The 27,974-nt window shown below is 35.4% G+C and overlaps 3 protein-coding genes across 7 annotated transcripts; all 3 read right to left on the bottom strand.

Moving 5' to 3' along the window:
* Nucleotides 1-34: 34 nt before the first annotated feature.
* Nucleotides 35-4,454, bottom strand: LOC110707038 (protein CWC15 homolog). The gene is made up of 8 exons (XM_021885061.1): nt 4,312-4,454; nt 3,730-3,890; nt 3,029-3,135; nt 2,841-2,882; nt 2,652-2,739; nt 917-1,016; nt 588-694; nt 35-492 (listed from the first exon to the last, which is right to left on the bottom strand). Exons 2-8 carry the CDS (start codon nt 3,858-3,860, stop codon nt 369-371), a joined length of 699 nt encoding a protein of 232 aa, XP_021740753.1. The 5' UTR covers nt 3,861-3,890; nt 4,312-4,454; the 3' UTR covers nt 35-368.
* A 1,167-nt stretch (nt 4,455-5,621) lies between these two features.
* Nucleotides 5,622-26,552, bottom strand: LOC110707088 (farnesyl pyrophosphate synthase 1-like). Its single transcript, XM_021885124.1, has 13 exons — nt 26,439-26,552; nt 25,675-25,699; nt 25,433-25,548; nt 25,245-25,331; nt 25,035-25,151; nt 24,851-24,939; nt 24,692-24,743; nt 23,989-24,084; nt 23,775-23,816; nt 23,589-23,681; nt 20,640-20,642; nt 5,831-5,902; nt 5,622-5,750 (listed from the first exon to the last, which is right to left on the bottom strand). The coding sequence occupies exons 1-13, from the start codon at nt 26,550-26,552 to the stop codon at nt 5,622-5,624; spliced, it is 1,035 nt and encodes a 344-aa protein (XP_021740816.1).
* LOC110707037 lies at nt 20,721-23,412 on the bottom strand. Of its 5 annotated transcripts, XM_021885060.1 has the most exons (7): nt 21,990-22,126; nt 21,762-21,902; nt 21,609-21,683; nt 21,252-21,505; nt 21,115-21,163; nt 20,863-21,039; nt 20,721-20,758 (listed from the first exon to the last, which is right to left on the bottom strand). In XM_021885060.1, the coding sequence occupies exons 2-7, from the start codon at nt 21,828-21,830 to the stop codon at nt 20,756-20,758; spliced, it is 627 nt and encodes a 208-aa protein (XP_021740752.1). In that variant the 5' UTR covers nt 21,831-21,902; nt 21,990-22,126; the 3' UTR covers nt 20,721-20,755. The 5 variants fall into 5 exon arrangements, 2 of the variants coding, with proteins under 2 accessions (XP_021740752.1, XP_021740751.1); XR_002508419.1 differs by lacking the exons at nt 20,721-20,758; nt 20,863-21,039; nt 21,115-21,163 and adding exons at nt 22,776-22,853; nt 22,928-22,981; nt 23,072-23,406 and having other exon boundaries at nt 21,344-21,505; nt 21,609-21,902; nt 21,990-22,673; XR_002508420.1 differs by lacking the exons at nt 20,721-20,758; nt 20,863-21,039; nt 21,115-21,163; nt 21,609-21,683 and adding exons at nt 22,776-22,853; nt 22,928-22,981; nt 23,072-23,405 and having other exon boundaries at nt 21,383-21,505; nt 21,990-22,673.
* Nucleotides 26,553-27,974: the final 1,422 nt, after the last annotated feature.

The raw sequence follows: 27,974 nt of genomic DNA, 5'->3' as shown, positions 1-27,974 counted from the left end.
ATTTAGAACGGAGTAATAAGGGTTCATCTTCATCTACTAGTCAATTCTTTCTTTCATTGATTAAATCTAATTGCACAAACAATTAAAAAAGTTCCACTCGATTGTGAGTACAATAACAATATGGAGTTCGTATTGAAACAGTATTCCCAAAGACAATAGCTGGAGACCAAGTTTTCATTCAAACAAGTAAATAAACCTTAGTTTGTCCCGTCCAAACAAAAAAAGAAAAAACCCCCTAGCTCGAGCCATTTGGACACAAACATTGCTTCACAAATCACATAACTGCACTATCAGGGTAATAACGACATTCTGTTTCAAGAAATTGTAATGGATACAGGAAAGTAGTTTCATCTAATGGCTAATGCAATTTACTTCATGTACTTGTGTAAAAATTTCCTGTGGAAATCACTCCTGATGGTATCATTAATGAAGCGTTTAGTTGCTTTCGTCTCACCACGTGCTTGATTCTTGAACACAACATCATCATCCCACCTGCACCACATATACAGGATAACTTAGGAGATCAGAAAACAGTAACAGTCTAGTAGTCACATCATTTGTACTTGGCTAGAATTTTCAAAGCTAACCTTCTTTTAACATTGAAGTTAGTCGGAGCATTAACATTAATTAGAGGGTTTCCTCTCATAAGTTCTGCTTCTTTGTTTTTCAATTCTTCCTCTTGTTGTTGTCGATCCTGCAAAGATGTATCATCAATTTCAATTCAGTCAAAAGTTGCATTACATTTATTAATCATTACCAGTGGCGAAGAACACACCCCTACAAGCATATTGTCCCCCCACCCAAAAAAAGGGGAGAATATACAGATAAAAGGATACATTAAATGAAAAACAAAGGTTCAAGAATCAATTTACAATAACAATGTGTGAAAAACTAGTTCAAGGTTTAACAATCACACCTTTCGCATTTTTTCTTCAGCCCTTTCCTTCTTTATTTGTTCAAGCTCCGCTAAAAGCGCTTCAGTTTCATCTTCATCATCATCATCCTCATCATCGTCACTAAAAACAGAGGAAATTAGCACGTATCAAACCAACATATCAAAACAGATTTCTCATGCACGAACAGGAAAAAAAAACTGATCAATCATAATGTTATTGTAAGAAAATCTGTCCAATAGCTCTGCACATATATTTGAACTTCTGCAGAAACAATTTCTAATCAAAATCCACAAGCATTTATGTTGCCAAGTACTTTCAGTCTTGATCAAGAGCTGAAGCAACCCTTTCATTCAAGTTCAGCACTTTTGAACAAAATTTTTTAGCATTCTCACCACATTACACATATCAGAGGCAGAGAGGAATTCAAAACCCAGGAAAAAGAAAAGAAACAGGGGAAAAAAATCAATACCAGGTACCTTTATCTTAAACAGAATGGAATATTTAAGGAAAATTTGCGAGAAACAACCTTTTAATTTTAACATTTTGCGAGAAACTACCTTTTAAATTATTTTTTATTAGAAACTATCAATTATGATTTTCTTTTTGGTGAAAGACTACCACTCAATGTTTTCCGGCCAATGACTATCTATTCCGGCGTTGACTTGCACACGTGACTAATTGAATATTTGGTAAAAATCTGTACAATTTCAGAATTTGAGGGAAAAACCCCGATCTAATTGAATTGAATCGGTTTGGGGAAAATGATTGAACAATTGGAAAATACTTACTCAATTGCTATAATTTGTAGTGTCAAATTCTTGAAAAGCTCAATTGTTGTGTGCTTGGGCCTTGAGGTATCCTCGCATACGAAGAGTTTCTTAGTGGAGTAAGAGGAGAGAGGCAGCGAGTGGGGGTGGGGGAAAATAAAATTGGGGGAATTGGAGCTGATGAAGAGTGACTAAAGGGAGGGAATTCATGAATAGAATTAGGGAGAAAATAGTGATTTAATGAATCACGTGACTTGTACGTGAAGTCAATGCCGGAAAATATTGAGTGGTAATCTTTCACCAAAAAAAAAAAAAATTCAGAATTGGTAGTTTCTAACAAAAAATAATTTAAAAGGTAGTTTCTCACAAAATGTTGAATTTAAAAAGTTGTTTTTCGCAAATTTTAATTTCATTTATTTGCACGTATCATTCCTAGGTGGTAATTTAATTTCATTTATTTGCAAGTATCATTCCTAGGTGGGGTACTAATAATTGTGATGTGCTAGTTTGTATCAGTTCCTTCCCTCAAAAGTCTTTCGACTTTAGCGGAGCTTGAATTGATTTAATACAAGTCCGAGCTACCTTTCTTTCAAAAAAAAAGGTACCCGCTTATCTGCGCAAAAAATCTAAACCAGATACATTTAAGTGTTTAACTTAAACACAATGATATAAAATTTCTTTTCTTTGCAGACTCACAGTATTTTGTGCTACAATCTATACTCTCATCAAAAGAGATGCAAATGGAACTAAAATATGATGTAGAGCACATGGTATGTGTGTTCACACTGAAAATCATAAAGCACCAATTGAAGCTTATACTAAGTAATAAAATTATATATCCTTTTCACTCTCATTTAACATAGGCTATATATGAGCAAGACGAAAGAAGTAATAACATACAAGCAGACAGACTAGTTTGCGTAACATCATAAATGAAAAGCAAGTTGAAGGCAAAAGCAGAAACAACTGAACAGGAAGTTTGCCTAACCTTTCATCGTCACTTTTTACATCCACATCAGAGTCATCAGCATCTACACTTCTAGGAATGATACGATCTTCAATATCCCTCTTTGAACCTGCAGGCACACAATTATTTTTTCCCATTAATCCTAATATCAATTAATTAATAAAATGGAAAACTATAAATTCAAAACAAACCAACATAGGCAGCACCTACCTTCCAGAAGAAGATGGCTTCCTTTTCTACGATCTCTATCCTCTGCATACCACACGTAACAAAATCAAGAAAGTGGACAAATGAAAGTAATTCAATCAAGCAATAAGACACTCCTTGAGCAGAAGTTGTATAAACAATGGTTAAGAACCAAACTGATTCTAACGTCTATTATTCTCAAACTTTCTTACCACCAAAAGATTTGTCTTTAGATGAAAAATGCCTTCGTTCACGCTCTTCAAGTTCTTCACGAAGGTCCCTCTTCTGAAGTTCATCCTGGGAGTCCTGTCCATCCTTCCTGTATTAAAACCAGAAACCGTGGTTAGGGGGGCAGTGCAAAGTAGATCATTGCAAGCACAAATTTTAAAAGTAACTGCAACACATCACATGGGCAAGCTACAAGGAGGTAGCATTATCGTCTCCAAACAAACTATTATTGTCTTAAACTAAAATGAATATGTCAATCAACAATATCATGAAACATCTGGAGATCCTGCTATTCACAGATACTAAGGCCATAACTCTGTCCACATGCCACACAAGAATACTGGATCATAAAGCAAACAACAATCACGGACACCTAATTCACCCTTAGAATTTATTAATGGCATTAAGCATACACAATCACACAGCAATAAGAACACAAAACCATCGTTTAATCAGCTTAGTCCATAGCTCGACTACATGTATACTTAAGCATCAAGCAACAGAAAACTATCACATTAAGCATATATGTAATTCATAAACTCCCATCATCCAATAATTACTGGTCACACTAATGGTATAGCTTACATTATAAATGTGACAATTAAAGCCGGAAGAGGGTGTATTTATCCCTTGCTAACTGCCTGCCTATATCAAACAAGGTAAAGCTAAAAAAGTAAATCTATACCTGGGCTTCAAATTTGTATGAGCTGCAAGATCCCTGGAAGAATACTTTTGAGACGGGCCAAAAATCCTCGTACCGCCTTGCTCGTTGCCACCCTTGGCAGGTGCCCATGTAGGTCTAGCAGCAGTCGTCATTCTTTGTAATACTCACCTACAAATCAAAAGCTGCAAAAACACCCAAATTTACCAAAACGAAGATGACACAATTTTCCAACGTCACCAAGAAATCAGCTAATTTTCTCACAGCTTAACATAATCAATCTCCACTCGAAAAACCAGTAATTTGATTTGCAGACTCGAAAATTCACCCAAAACAAGACCCCCCCAAAAAAGACATAAAGTTCTATACCTTTAATCAACACTCCCCAAAACCCTAGATTTCAACCAAAATCACTACCCCTACAGCAAAATAGAGGGAAAATTTCATACAAATTCAGCAAAATATATGGAAATCATTTGCAAAAGATGTATGATTAATATAAAATCAGCGAAATAAACCCTAGAATTGAGATTAGATTACCAAATTATGATTCCAAGAGAAACGGAATTGAAGAATTGAAAATTTTTCAAGGAATTAATTTAATACCTGGGAAAAATAATGAAATTCCTAGTCGCTTGAATTTGATTTGTGGGAATAGAAGAACAGCGGAAGAAGACGAACTTCTGGAATGAAATATTTGGATGCGAAAATCAATTTTAAAGAGCGCTTTTATTTGAGAAAATAGAGTACCGTATTTATATACTACGTATTTTTATTTTTCCATTTTCATATACAGTACTTAACACTTCCAATACTTTATCTTTTACACTATTTATATGAATATGTTAATTTAGACCATATTTTCACAATGACAATACAGTAATATGACCACATTAATCTCGATGTACTGTATAGTTTATAACTTTATAAGTACTCTTTATTAATTATGAGTGCATGATGCAATCAAGAGAAGTTTGTTTACTATTGATTTATGTGAAATTAAAAAAAATAAAAAAATCATTCGATAAGTGACAAAGTTAAACCTTTTAGTTATTACATGATTTTAATGGCCCTAATGTATCCAACTTAATGAGTAATTTGGATTGGGTTGATTCTTTATCCTACATTTGGTTGAGCAGACTCTATTATAGTCGAGCTTGAATTGTTTGATAAAAGCTAGGTTACAAGCAAAATACTGAGTTTTTATCAATTCTCACGTGAGTTTTCAACTTGAGTCACTTTTAAATCATTAATGCTCGTGAAAAATCTTTAATATGAACATTCACTTCCATTCTTTTTTAGAGAATGGACCATGCATTCACCTTTGGAAAATTATACTTCGTATATGTTTCGCATCAATCAAAGAACCACAATCAATTAATTCATGGTCATTATTAAGGGCTATGTTCATTCTCTTCAACATTGTTAAATGTAAACAATATTATTAACTTATTTTCATCATAATAACTCAAAATGACTAGAGATTATTTATTTCAAAGATCAATTGTGCGGAGCCTATGACAATTTTGAAATTGGTCATATTAAATAGGCTTTCATTTTGTTTAGTTATGTTAATTTCAACAACAAAATCTTATACTTGTAGTTAATATTTGTCCTTGTATCTTTTCACATAAATAAAATATATGCAATTTAGATCACTTGTATGCTTTATTAGTGGTTCTGTTACAACATGAACCCATAATTACATCAATAATTATTTTCTCCACCATATATGCAGTTATGTACCCCTGTAATATACCAGAGATTAAGTCATATATCATCTTATGTTGGTTACATTCAAATTTCATTACCTAAAAGATATGCATAATTGAGTATACAACAACCAAGTAGAAAATTTAAAGCCCTAGTTACAGAAGTAGTATTTAGAAAGTGTGAAAATAGAGAATGAGTTTTAGTTATGCCCTCTTGCTGTATACTTCGGCCAAGAATGACTTCAGAATTGCTTGCACTGCCGCGCTAGGATATGCATCAATGGATGTGATCAACCGTACGTAGTTCTGCATCTCATACTCGACATATGCACCCTATATATAGGATGTTACAAAACTCAGGAAATGACAGGAACGCAGAGAAGAAAAAACAAACAAGAAATCAAATAACTAACCTGAAGATTGAGCTCATTGTAGAGTTCCTTAACTTGTGCCACACAAGCAGGATCTTGTTTGCCATAGTTTTCCTGAACACCAAATTTATATGCAAGAATTGAGTAAACAGAATGATGAAACTGTCACAGTACTGTATCAAGATTGCGCGATCATAACTTACATGTAAGACTTTTTTCTGGAGCTTCCCCCAGTTAATATGACATATTAACGTTATATGTTTATATGATGGCACTTTCGTTATTTTTTGAACAACTCGCAATATTTTAATGTTTTCTGTCTTTGTAGCTGATATGGCAGAAAACAGTCAACGTTAGTTGAAAGTGAACGCTGAATTTCAATCCCATTTAGCGTTTAACTTGGGAATTAAAAGATCCCGTTATCGAGTCATCTGGAGAAGAGCATCAACAATCTTCCACTTCGAAACTTCGAGCTCTTCTCCATTTTTCCTATTTCGAGCTATTCTCCTTTTTTCTCAGCGCGTGAGGGAGCGATTTACGAATTTGATGGTTGGAGTTCTCAACCCAACTTGATATTGCGTTGTTGGTGTTCTGAAGAGACATCGTAATTGGTAAATTCCACAGCTTGAAAACCCTAGTTTTTGCTAATCATTCAATTCATTTTAAATTTTGCATTTGTTGAGGTCGGATATTGCATTTGTAGTTGATAATGTATAATGTAGTTGATTTAATTGAATTTTATCCGCTATAATCGAAAATTTGAATTTGTAGTTTTCTCAAATCATTGAAGTGCCTTTGAATTTTGGAATTGTTAGATGGGTTAATGCAATTGGTGAAGAAAAGTGTGTACTGTAAAATTGGGATAATCTGTTGGTGTGTAATGTAAAGTGTGTAATGTAAAATTTAGTTGATTGGAATGCCGGCTGAAAATTTGTTGTTTTTGATAAGAAATAGGAATAACAAGAATTATGTAAGTGAGGGTTGCTGCAAGTGCTTATCTTGATTTTATTGATTGCTTGTTATTATTGATTTTGCTGCATGTGAGGAGTCATTTGTATGTTTATCAAACCTTACTCAGTGTTGGAATTATTTGGTATTTTCATTTCATGTTGGGAAATATAATAGGATTCCCCCTTCTTTTCTTGATGTTGTTGATTGCTTCTGGCATGAGGAGTCATTTGTATGTTTATGAATCCTTAGTCACTATTGGAATTATTTGGTATTTTCCCTTCATGTTGACTCTAGATGTCTGTAGTGTTATTACCCTTTTCATGTTGACTATATATGTCTGTATATTGCTGGTGTTGAGGAGTCAAATTGTAGGGAACTTCACTACTGATGTATGCTGCAAATTGAGCAATATATTGCAGGTGCTGTTATGGATTGTGGTTTTGAATCTGGTGAAATGGGTGAGCCTGTTGGCATATCATATAGTGATGAGGGGGGCAAGTGATTTCTTCTGGAGGTGTGCCTGATGGTCTCCCCTTTCTGGACTGTATTCCTAACTCAGTTGAGAGACTAGCTGCCCTATCACCAATTAAAACTATTGAAACGGTGGAGACCATTGTCTCAACAAATCAGATTTGCATGTACACTTATGTTGAGTCACCTAGGTTAGGGATGGTTTTCAAATCCTTTGAAGATGTAGAAAGCTACTACAAAGAGTATGCTGAGCAGAAAGGTTTTGGGGTTACCCGTGTTGCATCAACATTTTCGAAGAAGGATAAGGAGCGGAGAGGGGCCACCTGGAGGTGTGAGTGTTAGGGTCCACCTGATATGAGGGCAAGGAGGGAGGCGAAGAAAAGGGCAAAGGTAATGGAATTATGTGGCACGGGAGGGATTGTTAACGGTGAAATAGGGGAAGATATCATGCAGCGGGTGAAAAGGACCTCCAAGAAATGTGAGTGTGGTGCCATGTTATATGGCGGGGTTGATAGTGATGGGTTGTGGGTTATTAGGAAACTGAAAAATGAGCATGATAACCATACCCCTTAGCCGAGTGATGCTAAGTTGGTTAAGGAATATCGAATGAAGAATTACACGTCGAATGTGAAGAAGAAACTTTTTAATTTCTATGAAGAAGGTGTCTCTGTAAGGCAAATTCATGGGTGTATGGCTACGGAGACCGGGGTTGATAACCTTCCTAGTGTTAAGGACCTTGAGCATGAAGTATCTAAGGAAAAACGGCTGAAAATGGAATGTGGTGATGCGGCTGCAATGATGGCATACTTTGATCGTATGCAAGAGGATAATCAGAATTTCTATCATGCACACCGCTTAGATGAAGAGGGCCGACTCAAGGATGTACTGTGGGTGGACGCCCGTAGTAGGGTGGCTTACGAAGATTTTGGGGATGTTGTTTGTTTTGATGCCACTTATCTAACTAATGCGTACGCGCTACCTTTTTCCAACTTTGTAGGGGTAAACCACCACGGCCAATCTATATTGTTGGGCTGCGCTCTTGTGTCACATGAAGATTGTGACACATTTGGTTGGATATTTAGGCAATGGATTTCTTGTATGGGCAATAAACAACCCGGGGCAATTTTGACTGATCAAGTTGCCGCTATGCGCAAGCCTTTAGCTCAAGTGATGCCTAATGCTCGACATCGTTGGTGCATTTGGCACATAATGAAGAAAATCCCGGATAAGCTTGGAAAATGTGAACAGTAAGTTGTCCGGATTAAGCTTCCTTTGTTTTGCTGTTCCTTTGTTTGCTGCTGTTATTTTTGTTGTAACTTATGCAATAATATAACTCATAGATGTGTACTTGTTGTAAGTTATGCCATATACCTCTGATTATTGTTCTTTGGTGTGATCACTGGTGTACTGAAGGTGATCAATGGTGTACTGAAATCTTAATAGCTGATGGTGTACTGAAATCTTAATAGCTGATGGTGTACTGAAATCATAACAGCTGGTGGTGGGTGGTGTACTGAAATCATAACAGCTAAACTTTACCCTTCTCTTCACTATTATTTGCATTTTTAAAATAGTCAAGATTCATTCAGTCTGAAAATAGTCAAGATTTAATCTACCTAATTCTTTAGGTTCTTTCAGTAAAGACATGAACATCATTTTTTAAGTCTGCAACTCTTCAAAATCAGAGGTGTAAATTTTAAGACATGAACATCATTTTTTAAGTCTGAAACCCAGAGGTGATATCAAAATCATAAGGGTACACTTTAAGATATGTTGTAACTTTTGCACGTAATAAACTTGTACATTTTTTAGATACATTTTCAATAATGTCAGTTACCTGATCATTGAATGAAATTGTGCTATGTATTGTAGTTCAAGTATGTGTCTGTGGAATGATCTACACTACATATGTTGTTTTGAACTGCATCAGATCTAATTGATGAAGTCTGATTTGAATGTTTGGTTACCTGATAGAATTAGAAAATTCTCAAGTAATTAACAAGTGTTGTAATTGATGCAGCTACCATGACTTTAAGAGCCCTCTGAAGGCTGTTGTATATGAGAGCTTTACAGTTGCTGAGTTTGAGCGTCGCTGGACAGACTTAATAAAGCAATTTGAACTAGAGGATAATGATTGGTTAGCTGATTTGTTCGAGGAAAGGCACATGTGGGTCCCAGCTTTTATGAAAGAACACTTTTGGGCCGGGATGAAGACAACACAGAGGGTCGAAAGCATAAATAGTTTCTTTGATGGGTTTGTGAACAGGAAGACTAGGCTTTACGAATACCCTGACAAGTACACTAGGGCAATGGGGAGGCGTGTTAAAGCTGAAACTGATGCGGATGCTCGCTGTGGCAAATATTTGAGGCGGCTCGTGAGTGGTTTTTATGTAGAAAAATTCTTTCGGGACATCTACACTGACACCAAATTCCAAGAGATTCAAATAGAGTGTTGTAGACTTATGCATTGCTCTGGGAGGGAGGAGCGTGTGCTAGAAGGGAACGTGATTCAATATCTACTTGAAGATCGGGTCTGGATCATCCCAGAAGGGAAGAGCGAAGAAGAGATAACTGATAGAAGACGTTTCTACTGTGTCCTGTACAACACAGTTACGAAGGACGTGTCTTGTGATTGCTGCAAGTTCGAAACCTTTGGTATTATTTGCAGGCATATCATTCAGGTTTATGATCAAAATAGGGTGTCTGAAATTCCTTCAAAGTATGTACTCGACAGGTGGCGCAAAGATGTCCCTCGGAAGCATACCCGGGTTAACGTTTCCTATCACGATCCAAGTACAGATTATTCTGTCCAGATTTATAGGAAACTGATGGGTGAGTTTGAGGCAATTTGTGAAGTTGCAGCATCTGCTGATGACAAGGATACAATAGATCTTGTATTTCAGTCTCTACAATCACTTTCTTTGGATGTCAAACAAAGCAGAGCGAAGTTCTTGGAAAAGCAACCTTGCCTACCCACTCTCCCAAGAACCCTGATGCCTCCATCTGAGATATGTTCAAACAGCCCTGAATCATGCCAAACACCTCTGTCGATATCAAAACCTACTGGAGTTGAAGTGAACCCTGTTGAAGTGGCTCCTGTTTTAGTGAAAGATCCTGTTAGCCGTAAAAAGCCGCAGGGACGGCCAAAGGTGTATAGGCATAAATCCCTTTCGGGGATGGGATACAAAAAGAGTGGAGCGAAAAAAGGTGAAACCGCGCAACAACCTCCTGCAAAATTACCTGTAAGTAACTTTGCAATTATATTTGTTGTTGATGTATTTGTTGTTGAAGTATGTGATGTTCTGATTTGTTTTTTGGCACTCTCACCTAGGCTAAGAGGAAAAACCCACAAGGCGTTCAGTTCCAAAACACAATTGAGAACTACTATGACTACGTTGCAGATGTTGGCGCGATTGATGAATTTGCACAGCGCAATGGGGTTCAATGGGGATCTGGTGCTTCTGAAACCTTTTAGGTCGCAACTGATGGTTAGATGACATATGATGCAGTACCGCTTCTTTTGAAACTTGAGTTTCGGGTCTTGGACAATGTTTTTCGTATTTTGTAATCCGTTTAAAACATGCTTTTGACTTACATGTTTTTATCAAACCTACAGAACCCTGTTCTGATCCTATATATTTTGTGGTTTGATATTCATTTTGCAAACATGCTTTTGACTTAGAGTATACCATGGGTGTTGTTTTTTATCAGTTAACAGGAGAATTAGGAGCATTTTCATGTTGGTTATTATTTCCCCATATTATCTCGACTGATTTTCACATGCACTGTAGATTATATTATACATGCTTTACTAAATAATTAATACTTACAAGGTGAATGAATGTGTAGATTACAGAAATAATTAAGATTTATAAAAATAATTAATTACACTAATGATTTATAAGTTGTCGAATATTTATTAGGACAAATCATGTGTGATGGGCTTCTTTGCATTAACTCATATTCATACTGCCAATCTGGTGAAATGACGTGTTTGCACTTAGTATTTTATTTAATATTTGATGTGTTTATCTCTTTAAGGCATGACTTGATTTGCAGGTGTCCTCCAACTATTAAAGTAAATAAACCAAAAATTAGGATGATTTTTGCCTAATTTTTTATATTAATATAAATGAACCAATTTCACGCCTAATTGTTAACTAACTATACTTCCAGTAATATAATTGGGCCTTACTAAACCTTAGACTTCCAATTATGGGCCTTTGGGTTTGCATACTATACTCTGTGTTAACAAACCCACCCACTTTTGGGCCGCAGAGTATCTTCACAAATAGTGGCCCACAACACAATTATTGTCCAATTCTAAACAAGCTCCCTTTAGGATGGGTTTGTTGTTTAGAATGTTGAGATCAACAACGGTAATAACTTGACTTAAAATAAAACAGCACAAATAGCATTGTCAAACCCATAATCAGTCACACAAAAGATAACAAACGTGGAGTTCAGATTTTGCAGCCACAAAATATTACAATGAAAGGAACGAATTGAAATTGTCCAACCACTAAAAGTAGAGCTCTGCATGCTTAACTATATTACAAACAAAAGGCGTGGTGTTGCAATTACACGTTCTTCTACCTCCGACTCCAGCGACATCCCAAAAGATAATTCATCCCTCCCAACAACATACCTATCCAACAGTAGACCTTCACACAGCAACACTCATGGCTGGCTGTTCGGAGCCACAACGACTTTGTCTCCATTTTTTATTTCAGCTTCCCTGATAGTGTTGAGGGTGCACAACACGGTATCTTCATGATAGAAAATTACCTCAGTTGGGTCCACATTAACCCTGTCACCCCAAATGTGGAAAAGACGGCACAGCGGGGTGTCCAACTTCCCTTGAACCCGGAGTTTGATCTTCCTGCGGTGACCCGTGTTCTTGAGGTAGAACCTCTTGAATCTTGTGCAAGTGTTCACCACTCCCTCCTGCATACATTACATTTTTTAGTCAAGCAAACCAACTTCAGTACGCATTCGGATTTATAAATTATAATTTCTACTCAATTGCCATGTATTTTTACTCAATTGAGTAAATTATAATTTTTACTCAATTGCCATGTATTTTTAACAATCACCAATATGACACAACGAGGTAAACCTTTTCTATGGGGAAAAAAAATAAACAAATTAATTTTTAAAGCATTTTATTTCAAAGCCAATATTTAACTAAATCCAAATTAATTTTATTTTTAAAAAACCAAAATAAAAAAATATATTACATCATCACTCCTAAACTATCAGACAATATATGTTCAGTAAGTAATCCTATAATACTCTATTGTTTTCCATAACAAAACAACTACAAATTATATACGTCACCAGTTGATGTTGTTACATACACCAAAAAATAATATATGTCAACCGTTGCCTTATTTTTCTAAGTAATAATAATTAGATTGTAACATCTCATGAGCTGTCCTTCATTTGTTTCATTTTAATTTTCCTTTTTTTCAATGATTTTTCTAAGAAATATTTATCCGTGTTTTATCCTCTAATGTTATTGACATCATTATAATAATGTGAAACTCAACACCGATTAAACAAAGATACACAAGAAAGATGTACTCACAACATGCACAAAGATAATATTTATTGTAATCTACATAATTACAAATATAGGAAGGACTGTTACTCATCAGTGTTTAAATGCAATAATGAAATACAATCAAATACGATAATGGGTCTAATCATGCAATCACACCCAATCATGGGATTAAATACAATCACAAATCAAATGAAACAGATGACTTTTAGATAATCAGTTAAAATGATGCCATCACCTAACAATCTCACAACACATGCAATTAATTGTTAACATGCCAAATATTAAAACAGTAAAAAGATTAAATAATGTACCTCTCCTTGTACGTAAAGTACAGTTCCGGTTTGAACACCAATTGCCAGAGGATACTCCGTAGACGGAACATAGGTTTCTCCGAGATAAAGCTTGATCTGATTAGCTTTGACATCAATTCGAGAAGCGTAGTCTTCATAGATTGCTTCGAAGGTTTCGTCAGTCCGAATGTTGTACATAACACCGATATCACCAAGAGTGTAGCTCCTTACGACGATTGAAAGCACCATAGCGTGACCATCTTCAGCTGGTACGACCTCATCCATGTCCACATCAGGCTTTTCAACCTGTTCACCCCCCTCAACATCTTCAGCTGGTTGTCGAGGAGGCTGAGGTGCCGCCCTCACCACCCCCATACTTGTAGTAGGGGGGACTACAAGAGTCCCATCACTTCTTTCCACCTTAGGGTACGAGACAACTCGGAATGGTGCACCTCGAGGTGCCTCGAAATGAGTGATCATAACCTCATGCGGGGGTGTAGGAGCGTCAGGTGCCGGACCGACAGTCGGAGATGGAGGAGCTGTAGCCACAGCAGTCGTAGCTACAGCCAGAGCTGGAGGAGCCGTAGCTTCAGCCGCAGCTACAGCTAAAGGCGGAGGTGGAGGAGCCGTAGCTACAGCTAAAGGCGGAGGTGGAGGAGCCATATCTACCATCATATCTGCTACAGTGGGTATAGCAGAAACAGTACTCGGACCCGCTCCACCCAAGGCCACCGGAACATGAGTTACTCGTGGCTGGTCATTACGGAAAGGTGGTATATCCATGTTGGCAATAATGTGAGCGATGAGGGCGTTACGACGTTTGTTTTTCGCACTTTCATTTCTTGGTTTGATGGGTTGTGGGATTCCCGGACGACGTCCACCACCGTTGGACCCATCACCACCGTTACCGTTAGAGCCACCATTTGCGGTTGCCATTTTTTTTAATTTGTTTTTTGTGTGTTGAGGCTTTGTTAGGGTTTTGCAGTACGTGTTGGTAGAGTATATATAGTGCGGGAAAAGCAAGTACACCTGATGACATGGCATAAGTTCATTAGTTTTTGTTTAATATGTAGTCGTAGTTTATGTCAATATATTTTGAAATTTATTTCTACAATGTAATTCCTAATGAAAATGTACATAGTAATCCTTAGTGTCAATGTGTTTTTGATGGTTGGGGAGTTTTCATTTCCAAAAAATGGTTGTTCAAACCTTGTAAATTGTTATTGTCAACATAAAAAGTCACCCTTTATGAGCGATTAATGTGATGTATATAGATTAAATTGATTGCTCTCTTGAAACAGTTTTATGTTAAAATGGTCTCCCTTAAAAATGACGATTTATTAATGAGAACTAAATAATCCCACAATGTGCTTGTGGTAGAGATTACTATGATATCAAGGCGAGACTTTATCACTTCATATGTAGGCATTATATTACATATAAAATTTACATCGATTTTAAAAAAGAGATTGAGTTAATTTCAAGTTTATTCATACTGATGTTACTAGTTTATTACGAAGTAACGGAGATTATAAAAGTTAAGTGTATTAATGAATTATTATTGTTTTACTATCACATTATTAGCTGCTTCTTATTCAATCATCTAATTGATGTGTCATAATCATGATTTGATGAGTTATTGTGAGATCAAAATTACATTTTGATTTATAGACAGTACGGTTTATAAACGGTTCGGTACAAACGGGTTGCAGTTTGTTAACGGTTCGGTTTGATATCAGTTCGGTTTAATACTAGTTCGGTTTGTTCACTGGTTTGGTTCTTGTTCGGTTTGACATTATTCGGATCGGTTCTTTTACGGTTCTACTTAAATACGGTTCGGGTCGGCTTTCGGTATAACAAAATCGGTTTTTAATCGTTTCGGTTCTCATTTGGGGTCGGTTGGTTTCGGGTAGTTATACGGTTTCGGTTTGAAATTTGACAGCACTAACTATAATATTTAAAAAATGATCAACACATCTAATTTTTTTTCAAATTAATAAGTCATAACCCTTGATATGGCAATGCAAATATTCCCAAATTGCCATGATCAACTCGCCCTTAATGTGCGATTAATGTGATAATTGTCTTGCACTGATATCTCTAAAACTCGAAACCCTTAATAATGGCAATAATGATAATAGAAACAATGATCAACCTTGTCGTGTTTTTTAATCAATTTACATAATCACACATAATGTGCAATTAATGTGATGACTCTCTTTCACTGATATATCTTTAAAACCCGTAGTCCTTGATAAGGGCAATTAATGATATTATCAAAATGATCAACCTTGTCATCTTTTTCATTAAAATTAATAAAAACACACATAATTGTGCGATTAATGTGACTACTATCTCGCAGGGATATCTCTAAAACTCGTACCCCATTATTACGGCAATAATATTAGTGTTAAAGTACAACTTAGTATTAATGTGATAACTCTCTTATTTCATTGATTAATCTTAAACTCATCTCCCTTAAAAAAGACATGAATGTTATTCAAATCATCAACCCTTGTGATTTTTTTTGAAATACTAATTCATACCTCACTTGCGTGCATTGAAAATACAGATAAATGTGAATAGTCTATTTGTTTAATTACTCGAAAACTCGTCTCCCTTAATAATGCCAATAATAATATTACAATAACAACAACCTTGTCAATTTTTTGTGTCCGATATTCAAAGTAAACCCTACATTTTTCCTTGCGACCATACTCATGAATTCATACACATGAATTTTTGGCTAGAATTTTTGGCATAATTTTAAATGAGAGTTAATATAAGTAAAACAAGTACAATTTCAATACCACATTTAAAATTTTTCTTGTGTTAAAATTTTAATGAGGGCACTTGTACAATTTTATACATAACGTTACATAAATCAGGATTGGGGGTAGGTTATAAGATTTTAGACAGTAGGGGGTATGATTTTTCCTGCACTGCTGCAATGGTTTACCAAACCATAGTCTGCAACAACTGAAGCTAACGCATGCTCCTTAAAATAAGGTGGTCCAGCCAAAAATGTCCTTGGTTTTCTCTACGTATTTAACCTACCATGTATTGTCCAGCGGTCCATAGGTGTGTTGTCAATCCAAGTAAGACAAGTACAGACTCATTGGAGGCATAACCCTAGTACAACGACGACTTTACCCTATTCGTCTTTACTAATATTTTTTTACTTTTTTTTCATGACATCTTATCAACCATACTAATAACCATTTTGGTGTAAGAGAAAAGGAACGTTGTGTCAAAGTTAAACAAATGTTGATAAGGGAAGTAAAATAAAAAAAAATTAAAAATATAAAATTAAGTTCTGTTCGAAATTCCAGGTTTCAATTTTTAACCTTTTGTTCACAGTGTTAATTTAAAAGTCTCACATTTTATTTTATCGGGTAATAACCTTATCATAAGACGAGGATTTGCACTACAGCCATATAAGCGATTTAAGTATTTTTCTTTTTGGAATATTAGCTTCAAGTAATTAACTTGATCGATTATTAATATAGATTCAGTAACATCACTTAATTTTATTAAACTAATACGCATTCTCAATAATGAAATTGTTATTTCTGCTAACTCACTTTAATTTTTATAGTATAACATGAATTGAGTTATCACATTAATTTAATTTACAAGGTTTGATCAATCATTTGTTTGAAATGATAAACTCCCCAACCATCAACTCTGTTACTGATATCTCTACAACAGGATATTTGTTTTCTTTTCTTATACGCGTTGAAATAACTTGAAAAAAAAAATGGTTATCTACATCAACGTAGATTAGAATCGCAAATCTTCTGTAGAAGACCATCACTCCATTTGATCCAGTTTCAGGAGCACACTACTGTCAAACTTCTCTTTCACAACACATAAAGGTGTTGTCATCTAGTATTCAACTTGTATTGTCACATCCACATGGGTTAGAAATGTTGTAACTACAGAAGAAAACTACATCTACCTATGACACCACATTAAATGAAGAAGTACTATGTTATGTAATATAATTTAAACATTTTGTTCTTTTACTAACTTGTCCTATTCTTTTTTTTTTTTTTCAATGTAGGAGGGTTTAGGGTTAAATGGTTTACTATATTTTATAATACAATATATTGTTTTTGTCCTTTTACGTTTTTTTTTTATTTATAAAGCATAATTTAGGGTTATGGGTGTATGAGTATTCGAATACTTTAGGGTTAAGGGTTATAGAGTTGATGGAGTATGATGATTTATTGTTTTATATTTTATAATATAATTTAATATTTAATCAGGGGTTGATGATATGTGTTAATGTTAAAGGGATGACTATTTCTGATGGAATAATTGAGTGTATGCTATATCTGCTACGGTGTAACGGGATTGATCAATCTGGAAGGTATCATCTTTAAGGTGTGGTTCAATCTCATGGTTTAGTGTTAAAGGGTTCTATTGAATTGGATTGTTTAGGATTTAGGGTTTAGGATTTAGTGTTTGATAGAAATTGGGAGGGTAAAAAGGTTTGGTCGAATGGGAGGGTTTAGGCTTTAGGGTTGAGGATTTATCAAAGTTTTAGGGCTTAGAATTTGATATAATTGAAAGGGTTTAGTGTTTGATCGAATAGGAGGGTTTAGGCGTTAGGGTTTAGAATTTGATCGAATTGGAAGGGTCAACGACTTTTTTTCTAACTGGAGGGTTTAGATTTGAGAGAATTATAAGGGTTTACGGTTTAGTCGAAATGGAGGTTTAGGCTTTAGGGATTGGAGGGTTTAGTGTTTGATCGAATAGGAGGGTTTAGGCTTTAGGGTTTTGGGTTTTATCGAGTTGGAGGGGTTTAGGATTTTGTTTTAAAGGTTTAGGTGATTTGATTACAATATTTATTATTCTCTTTCACTCAAATTATCTAGCTTAATACAGGATCTAGCTTAATACGTGCTAAGCATAACGAACCATTAACGCACAAACGATATAATTGGAGGTATTAAATCAATGATATAATTAAAGGTATTAAATCTTGATTAATAAGGTTTTAGGATTACCTATTTTATTTGAAATATTAAGCTTGCATACATGAATTGCACGTACTTCGATGATATGATTATTAGAGGGTTCAAAATCAACGATTGAATTAGTAACCATAAATTTATTTATAATTTCAAACAAATAACTAGTACGTACTGATTACTAATAAAATCACCATGACTCTACTAGCATTTCGAATGTGATAACTATAGCATTTCGAATGTCATAATTACACCCAACTAAATTTTCTAATAGGAAAAAAAATTGATCTACTCAGTCCATTGTTCTGACAGATTCGAAGTTGTGTTAAAGTATTTTATCCAACGATTTTCTTGTACGAGAAAAGAGCTTCCCCCTACTCAACAATATTTCCTGAAAATCTTTCCCCCTACTCAACAATATTTCCTCAACAATATTTTGTTAAACTCAACAATGGAGTACGGTGAAAAACAAGCTCCCAATTCAGCCACCTCGAGTAGGAAGCGATGCCTACCTAAAGCCACAGTACTGTCCCTGCCAAATTTATGTAGGGTTCTCTCATGTAGTGTATATCTATGGTGAACTTCTTATACCCTCCTCCCAAGCAACCCCAAAAAATGGCCAAAAAGAAAATGTTAATCCCAGTCTCTATGATTAAGCCACTCCAAAAAAAACCTTGTAACAAAGAGTTCCTACTCAAACCGATGACACAAATTAAAAAAACAAAGGGTTTGCATATGGTTCGCCCTTGTACACCCAACACAACGACAATTGTAAGGCGTCGAAAAGGTGTGCTTGGCGTCATTAACAGCCCAATTGTTACTTCGGATGGGAAGGTTGCAATATCCTTACTTGATGCGGCAACTGCAACACAAGTAATCGCCGGTAAGACTAAGCTTCAAGGAGATCTCATTGTGATCACTCCCTCTAATAAGGTTAGTCCTGCTCACTTACCGGACTTATCAGACCTTGCTTTATTACCAAAGTCGGCCAAGTATTTTCTCAAGTGGCTCATCTGTACCGAAGGTGGGAAGGAAGGGTGTGGTTATGAACATGTGCTACCAAATGGTGTGGTGGAGGTGGTTGATCCGCCGTCAGAATTACCATCTACCATCGAAAGTTGTCATTTGTCTCTCGGTGATCATGTTATGACGATACCGAGTTACAGAAATGACTTCAAAATTTTCACTCTCCAACATCCGATGTATGTCTCGCACATACATTTAATGAGTAGCACCAACACCTCTAACATATTATATGGAAGAAAAATAGAGATTAAGGTGCAAGTCTGTGTGAATGAGGATGTCAGTTTTTGGAGGGAAGTGAGCACAATGGGATTAAGGTACGTTGTATGGAATTGTCGTGATATGGGTAGAGACACATTCCTTCCCTTAATGAGGTTGGTAATGGAGTTGCATATGCCTCATTTCATGATCTTAACTGAAACAAGAGTTTCGGTTCATATGGCACGCCTCATATGTGCGTATTTGCACCCTTATGCCGTGTATGGAATGTCAAAGAACGACTATGAGGGAGGTTATGTAATGCTTTCCTTTACTAAGAATATGTCATTAAAACTGATAAGCTCATTTCCTAATGAGTATTGTTGGGCTTTTGATAAGCACAATTAATGTACTATGTGGAAGTGACAGTAAGAAGTGGATGTGCTCTTAAGAGTTGTAATATTCAATATTCCATCAAAATTACTCTGAGTAGTAATGTTTAATATGTATTCAAACTTTAATGCAGAATTTAGTAATTACTTATGAGTTGTTCATTTCAAATATTAAATATTAAATTTTATGCGTAATTAAGAGTAATTTAGTTATATTACTAACATTAATATGTTGTCAAACATTAATATAATTATGCTTATTTCAAATATTACATATATAATTTTATGCGTAATTATGAGTAATTTAGTTTATTAGACGATAATATGTCATATTAAAAATTGGGTTGAATTTGAAAGAACGAGTTATTAACTTGATTTGCCCAAATTATTTCCTTTTCAATCCACAAAGCCCCAAACAAGCCCACATCATTTTGTTTTAAAGCCCAAATTATTACCAATCACTCCACAAATGGATTATAAGGTTTATAATAGGTTTGAAATTGGGCCTACCCCAATTTATTAATATCCAACAGGTACTCTTGTAATAAAACACCTTTCTGAACAGGCCATAATAAAGAAATCATCTAAATAGCCCATTAATTTGGTTGGACTAAAGAACTTATAAATTTGTGTACAACAACAGTCAGATAAATGATGTTTCCATAGATAACCCAATACATGTTATACAACATTATTACATTAAATTAAAAAAATTAACAACTCATAATGAAAGTAATGTACAAAAGGGTTACAATCTGTTATCAGCTCCACAGCATTTGATACATTTGACATCGTTTTTAATGATCACATTTCTAGTACTGTCTCCGAAGGCCAGCCCATTGCCAAACACCTTATGCGTTTCGTGGATCAGATCAACAATGTTGCCAACCTGAATCAAAAAAAGGATTCAGAGATCAACATAATTACTATCAAATATCACTGACAGCATGTACTACCAACTCACATGTACTAACAACTCACATGCTTCTTAATCACTTTCAGCATCGGGTTCCATGAAGTACAGTGTACGACGTATATGTCTTGTGCATGGCCAGGTTTTACAAAAACACATATAGTACATGGCGCAGTGGAGGCCGCTACTGAATCACCATGAACCTAATAAATATTCAGGAGTGATTATTAGACAAGTACCACACAAGTAATATCAAGTTATGAGGACGGTGGATTGTGAAGTTAACATTACCTCCGATACAATGGCCAAGTAAGCACAACATTGAGTACGTAAAAACCCAGCTATTGACACTGTGGACATTGATTCAGCACCAATACCACCAGAAAATAGCACCACCTCACCCGCCAACGAAGATATTAACGGACCCGTTCCAGAACAATAGTCCATAGCATGAATCCATCTCAAAACCTTTTGAATATATAACCAGTAAAAAAATTAGACCTTTATGCTCAGTATCATTTAGGATTTCATACAGTTACTTACCCTTGAAGTAACTGATTGTAGCATGGACACAACATCAGCAGATATCCACCTAAAAATTTAATGGTGGTACCATTCAGCAAAAGATAATCGAAGCAACAACAAATCAATGAATTCATGTAATAAAAAAAGAGAAATACCTCTTCAACATATCCATTTTGAAGGTTGACACATCATAAGTGTTCATCACTACCATGTTCTCTACACCAGCATATTTCATTGCCTTCTCCCCATTAAATTCATCTGAGTTAATAGATCTAGCACTTGCTTTCTCCCCTTTACAATCATCCGTGTTAAAAGATGCAGCATTCCGCATATTCGACCATTTTTTTGAGGTGCTTTTTCTTGCTCCCTTCCTCTTGTAACAAACACTAGCACTGCCACTACAAAGAACCTGTTACATCGTACACCATTGAACTACAACATTACAAACTTGCATAGATCTACATCCTTTGAACTAAAGACATTGTAAATTAATTAGCTATTAAACCCCTAACCTTTTTTAACCCCTCAGGCCCATTGGTATCTCTTGCCTCACTAGGATGCATTTCACCATAGGCAACATCCAAAGTCTACAATAACAAACCACAGTAGAACCATCACACACTTGGTTTAACTAATATATAAATAGCTTTACGACTTTTGCTTACCCCAAGTTTACCAAAATCACCAGAATTTGGGAAACGATCTTCCGTAACTGCTTTGCGTATCTCATCCATCTTCCAAACCTCCTAACGCGGGAAAAAACCCCACTGCACAGGATGTCTGTATAGCCGATCCAGATACATAATCTGTATCAAACACGTTTGGTATTAAACCTGTATCAAACACGTGTTACAAAAAAATAACAACCAAAAATTAACATATATATCACATACCACAATGTATATTAGGCAACCTGCACAACCACTAGCATAGCCACTTGAGTAAAACCGTCGTGCAAACATCGCGACACTATTCATGAGCTTCTTCAAAACTAGGCTGCACCAGTCATATTGAGCAGCCTTTGACGCACACGTTAATGATGGCACTAAGTCAGCAGCCAATCTAGATGATTGATTAGGACATAACAACATCTCTAGCGCCAACAACAAGAATACAGTCTTGAACTCTTCCGCCTGATCATCCTCCCATTGTCCCTCAACCCGGGCAATCAAATCAGCATTAACTTGAATACCCTCGAATATGTACTCACGACCAGTTGTAGAAGACTTAGTTTTCCATGTTTTACCATACCTATCCATAATACTTTTCACTCTTTCAAACATTTCACTACCCATTGTTTCGTAAGTGGGAACAGGAAGTCCACCATTGGGAATGCCAAGAACCCAATGCACTTGATTTTGAGAAAGCTTGAAAACTCTACCCTCTCTGCTAGTGAGAGTACAATTGAAGGGATCTATACGAGTCATCAACCAATAAGCCAACTGTCTTGGGAGGTTAATTTCTCCTATTTTTAAGAGACCGTCAAACCCCATTTCACAAACCCACCCCTTCCTTTGTTGGTCTAACTTTTGACATATTCTACCAAACGACTCTACGCGACAACTTGTATTAGCTGGCTGTAAGCATGAACAATTACAAACAACAGGTTTCATTATAACGGTTACCATTACTGCTAACAACTCACTCACCCCTCCATAAATATGGAATTAAGGACTTACCCTAGATGTTGCCTTCGCATGTCTTTGCAACACTTCGCCTTTCCTTTTCACACAGCCGCCCAGAGTTAAAGAATCATCCTACAACATCAAGCCACTAAATAAGCCCCATTACCAAATTAAGTTCCAACTACCAAATACAATCTACTTATTACCTTGATTAACTCAGGAGAAAGCTTCTTCAGGGTAGGTCCTCGTCCTACTCCATCCTAAAATGATAATTAATTTGAGAATATCTACACAAACTGTAGGGTAAATCTGGTCTACTCCTGTTTCAGATTTGTGTGCAAAAATTATACCTCATCATCACTCCGGGTGCTGCACGTTTTACGCTTCCTGTACCCTCCCTCCATTTCCGCTTTAGAACTGTTAGTTCAATTCAATTCACAATTACTAATGTAAATAACCATGGCAATTCAATGTACAAATTCAGCAGTTTGTTCAAATCAATTCACATTTCTTATCATCGCAATCAAATGTGTTTCCTGTTTGTTCAACTTAATTCAGTGTACAGTTCTATTAATAATTACACAGCCCAATTTCATGCCCAATTTCATGCCCGATTCAACCCACAATAACTATACGAACCTATGACAATTAACACAACTTAATCTCACAACTATACAGCAACATCGATGCGATTTGAAAACAACAACAATTACACAACTTAATCATCTCAACCTACAATCACAAATATACAGCAACATCGATGCGATTTGAAAGCAACAACAATTCGTTCCCCCACTTCATACTGAAATAGGCGAAAAGACATTCACACCCCCTTATAAACAAGTTTTGTTTATAGGCCATATTAACCAGTATTTTCTCTTTTTTCTGTTCATCATTACAGAGTTCTAGAGCTTTCACAACCAACCACGAACACTTAAATTCTTCAATATCAGTTCCAGTCTGAAGTGTAAAGCATAACATATAAGAAACTCAAATAAGCAGACATATTACATTTTAAGAATGCAGTGGCAGTTAGTTTGAACCCTTGCTCACCTTGCCATTTCCAGGTTCTCCAAAACAATTAAGATAGTCAACCTATAACAGAAGAAATTAAGCATCAAATTTTTAAAATTGAACACAAATAGACCTATCAGAAATAATGATGTCTGTTTTATTTGTCGAACTAGCTTGTGTTTGAATTTATACACATTCTCTCTTCCTGCTCCACATGGAGATCGAACAAAATGTTGTAAAAACAAAAACTAACATGAACTTGGAAATAATTTCCTATGTCAATTAGAATGCTTTTGGCATTAAGATGATCATCAAGATTTTCTTCAGACATAAGTAAAGCACATGCAACCTGTAAGTTTAAGGAAACATGTCACATTTCACCAGGATTAGTAATAAATTACCTCCTAATCGAATTAAAAAAGAAAAGATCGCGGATCACCACTATGAAGCTTATATAACTTAGCTCAAAAATGGTAAATTATAACTTAGGTTTTACACGAAGGTAGTATAAACGATTCAGTTTGACAGTTTTCGACTTCAATCAACTAAGGTCATGTACATACCTATAATGGTACATATGTTAGCCACCTTTTCCTCGTTACTAAATTAGTCTTTCATTTATACGAGGCTTGATGCATTTATCACATACGAAGTACATTCTACTCTTTCAAGATATGCAATCGAAAAACTCTGTATTTTGCAGCTCAGGAAGCCAGGTGGCAAAGGCATAAGTGGTGCAGTAACAGCTCAAAGTGCTAAAAGGGAGCTGAAGTATACCGAATCATGTTACTAAGCACTGATCATGCAGTACAAAAGCTTAAACAAACTCTAAGGAAAAAACTTACCCCTGAATCACTTAGAGTTATAGTGATAACTTATAAAATTGAAAGAATTTAATCAAAAACAAGAAATATGCGTATGAACAGTATATGACATAGTTCAAGAATCAAACTTACAGATAGATAGCATGAGTAGCTAGCAGTTTTGTACAGAACAATGCGGCGATGACTACATCAGGGAAAATGAACTTAGAAATGTTAATTAGATATATGAGCAGTTAAATTTATGTAAAGTTATAAGACAAAGGAATAGAGGAATGATTTAGCTCTACTAACAGATCCAATGAATATTTTGAAAGATCTTTTTCTTCTTCTAAAGCAGTAAGCAGACTGTTCATTTGTCCATAGGCAGTCTGAAATTCAACCTGTAATACACAGGACACGCGTAACATATATGCATAACTATATTAACATGTAGCGAAAACTGTATGTAACCTCAGACCAAGCAAAGCATAACTACCTCATTAAACAAATCCAAGAGTTCCACATAATACTTCTTATTTCTGAAATGCTTCTTGAGAACTCTTTGAATTTGATGTCGAAGTATAACACCACCATTAGCAGCCATCATGCGAATCTGAAAGGGGTAAGAACAATCCACTTACAGCAGATTTTACAGCTTATAATGCCTTCTCAAGAAGACTGAATGTAACCTAGGATATATACACACCTTTGGATCTTTGAACCATAAAGGCCAATCTCTCTTTGTATGATGCTTTTCCAAATATTCACAAAGAAGAAGGAAATATGATTGAAGCTAAACAAACAAATTTTTAATAGTTAGTCAACCCTCTGTAAGTAATGAGTGATTATTATACAACAGAACATACATACGCGAGGCATAGTTTATGTCTATACCCATTCGATACACCATCCAAGTGCAGAAGCAAGAAAGATTTCATCATCAGTTAGTTCTTTTCCATCTTTCAAGAGCTTGTAGCTGTCAATAACAGAAATCCCTCGACTTAACTTCTCTGCAGGTCAAATGAATCGAAAACAATTCGTGAGCTAACAAATTCATAGAGACATTATATCAAGGCAAAGATAGTTTACAGAAATTTTTGCAATAGTTAAGACAGAGATTTTTAAAGGTTCCTTACCTCCTGAGCTGTCCTGCTCCAGCATCTGAAACACGGTGCAGAATATCAGACATAGATTTCTGCTCAATATATTCATTCAATCTTTTTATAATCCGTGTTCAAGCATTATATATAGGAATATGATTTGGTATCTAACTCAAGCCTTAATTTGAACACTATCAATACTTAGCTTTGGCCTGGTATGATTTAGATGTAATACTAGAATGGAAATATAAATCAGAACAACATGCATATTTCATAAATAATTCATCTTTTTCTATCAATGGAACTCACAAAAGAACTTTAACACTACTAATCAGTTGAGGTTGAGGTAGTGGGATAGTGGTTTCGCTCCTTACCCCAGATCCCCTATGGTCTATGGATCAAATCTTACGCGACTCATTTGATAGATTGATTCCCCACACATGCCTTGGGTGATCCCTTAGCTTTTTCGTTCTTACCCAAAAAAAAACAAATGAAACTAACTTAACTATGATGAAACATATACTTTGTAGTATATATGCATAATTGTATGTGTTTCAACTTAACTATGATGAATCATATACTTTATAGTCACAAATTCTTGATTTGTTTTGAATGTTTATGAAGGAGATTAATAGTTAAACAAATGTAAAAGGGATTAATGTACCAATATAAATCAAATGTAAAAGAGATTAATGTAGCAATATAAATTCCCAAAAATTAAGAAAGAGTGTAAACATATACAAAAACTAAATAAAGGAAGAAAATAATACCAAGAAAACTAAGTAAAAATCATTGAAAGCATGGTCAACCCATTTTCGAGAAATGTCAATCCCATCAAAAGCAGGGTCATTCATGAGTTCAGATTTAAGGATTTGGTAAACATCAAGAAACTTTGACCTCAAATTATCGCTCATTTTTCTTTTTCTTTCGTGCAACAAACAATTAACCTGCAACAAGAACAAGAAAAAACTTTAATGTCTTGGTGTTTTGTAAAATGTCAACGTTTATGTCTTCTACTCTTCTTAACTTGCTGAGTTGCTAGCTAAGTGTATTTCTTACTCCTTCCATTTCTTAATTAAACGCCTTCATTTTCGGGAAGGAGGGGAGGAAGTTCCTACGGAGTTTGAATGACTCATTTCGAGTATTGGCGGTAGGTAGTTTTGTTAAAATAAGGTGACCTTTATGTCATGTTAGCTTCGATACCACCATGTTAGGGTACCAACTCAACCAAAAGTTTATACTGATGTTTAAGACCTATGAATACATTTAATGATCTATTATTTATGGAATTTGACCCTAAATCTTGAATATCAAGTTTACTTTAAACCAACACAATAGTTTTAAATCTAGTCAGTCAATCTATCTAGCAACAATTGATTACAAAATTTTCTTGTACTACATGAAATGTGCTCGACTGTTTGTATATACTAGTTTGTAGCTGATTGCATTTCAAGCAAAGCCAAAGGAACTTGACTTCACGTGGCATTAGTTGACTCAACCGTTAACAATTTCATAGTTTCCTTCGAACTGATCATATCATTGCTTGATTAATAAAGAAAACATGGCTTTAGCTTGTTTGTGAAGCGGTTATCATCATCCATCCCACTTTTTAAGCAACATTTAAGAAGCAAAATGCATGTAATCTAATAATCCCTTCGTCCCACTAAGATCATCTTACATACTAAAATTATTGGATTTTCTAATGAGTTTGTTCCATCTTTTTCTAAGTACATTTTTACAATGCGATGATAATCCATGATGAAAAGCACCTCTTTGCCAATTCTCTGATGTCAGAAAATCACGAGTTAGGCCATGTTCTTTTAAGTTTTAGAGTTGAGTAGGTGTCAGCAAAGCAAAATATTTATAATATGTGTAGCAAGGCTTAGTAGAGCACAGCAAACCACAACAACTTAAAATAATCAACAGGGCCTTTATTACACGTACTACACAAACATATAGATATGTTGGGTTAATCTTCCCCGTAATTATGTAGTCCAGAATCGGACAAGTGGCACCTTCTTGCAAAAAAGAAGAAAAAAAAATTCTTGCCAAATTTTTCTTAAAAATGTAGTTTCTCACAAAAAATTATATTTAGTAGCAATAAGAGGTCATTTTGTCAAATTTGGTTTTAAATTAGTTAGGCTATTTAAAAGGTAGTTTCTCTCTTTAAAAAAGAATAAGGGTTTGTTCAGTTCAGTAGTTCAATTCCTAATTTCCTTCTCTCATAAAATATTCATTCCAGCTCAGTTCAGTTCAGCTCCATTCAGTTCATTTCAATAAATGTGAACATCCTCAGCTTAGACGTATATTGTGTAAGTTTGAATATGCATATTCAA

This window comes from Chenopodium quinoa, unplaced genomic scaffold, assembly GCF_001683475.1.
Source record: "Chenopodium quinoa cultivar QQ74 unplaced genomic scaffold, ASM168347v1, whole genome shotgun sequence".
Classification (NCBI taxonomy): Eukaryota; Viridiplantae; Streptophyta; class Magnoliopsida; order Caryophyllales; family Amaranthaceae; genus Chenopodium; species Chenopodium quinoa.
The sequence above is the reverse complement of the archived record's forward strand: the minus strand, read 5'-3'. Positions and strand labels throughout refer to the sequence as shown.

Coding starts and splice junctions, on each gene's coding strand:
- LOC110707038 (XM_021885061.1), bottom strand. CDS start 3,860: ATGACGACTGCTGCTAGACCTACATGGGCACCTGCCAAGGGTGGCAAC. Junction 3,136..3,729: donor CATACAAATTTGAAGCCCAG/GTATAGATTTAC, acceptor GTTTTAATACAG/GAAGGATGGACAGGACTCCC. Junction 2,883..3,028: donor TAAAGACAAATCTTTTGGTG/GTAAGAAAGTTT, acceptor TGTGGTATGCAG/AGGATAGAGATCGTAGAAAA.
- LOC110707037 (XM_021885059.1), bottom strand. CDS start 23,125: ATGGAGGGAGGGTACAGGAAGCGTAAAACGTGCAGCACCCGGAGTGAT. Junction 22,854..22,927: donor TTTCTCCTGAGTTAATCAAG/GTAATAAGTAGA, acceptor TTGATGTTGTAG/GATGATTCTTTAACTCTGGG. Junction 22,674..22,775: donor ATGCGAAGGCAACATCTAGG/GTAAGTCCTTAA, acceptor TCATGCTTACAG/CCAGCTAATACAAGTTGTCG.
- LOC110707088 (XM_021885124.1), bottom strand. CDS start 26,552: ATGAGCGATAATTTGAGGTCAAAGTTTCTTGATGTTTACCAAATCCTT. Junction 25,332..25,432: donor TTGGATGGTGTATCGAATGG/GTATAGACATAA, acceptor TTGTTTGTTTAG/CTTCAATCATATTTCCTTCT. Junction 23,682..23,774: donor GAGAACCTGGAAATGGCAAG/GTGAGCAAGGGT, acceptor TTTACACTTCAG/ACTGGAACTGATATTGAAGA.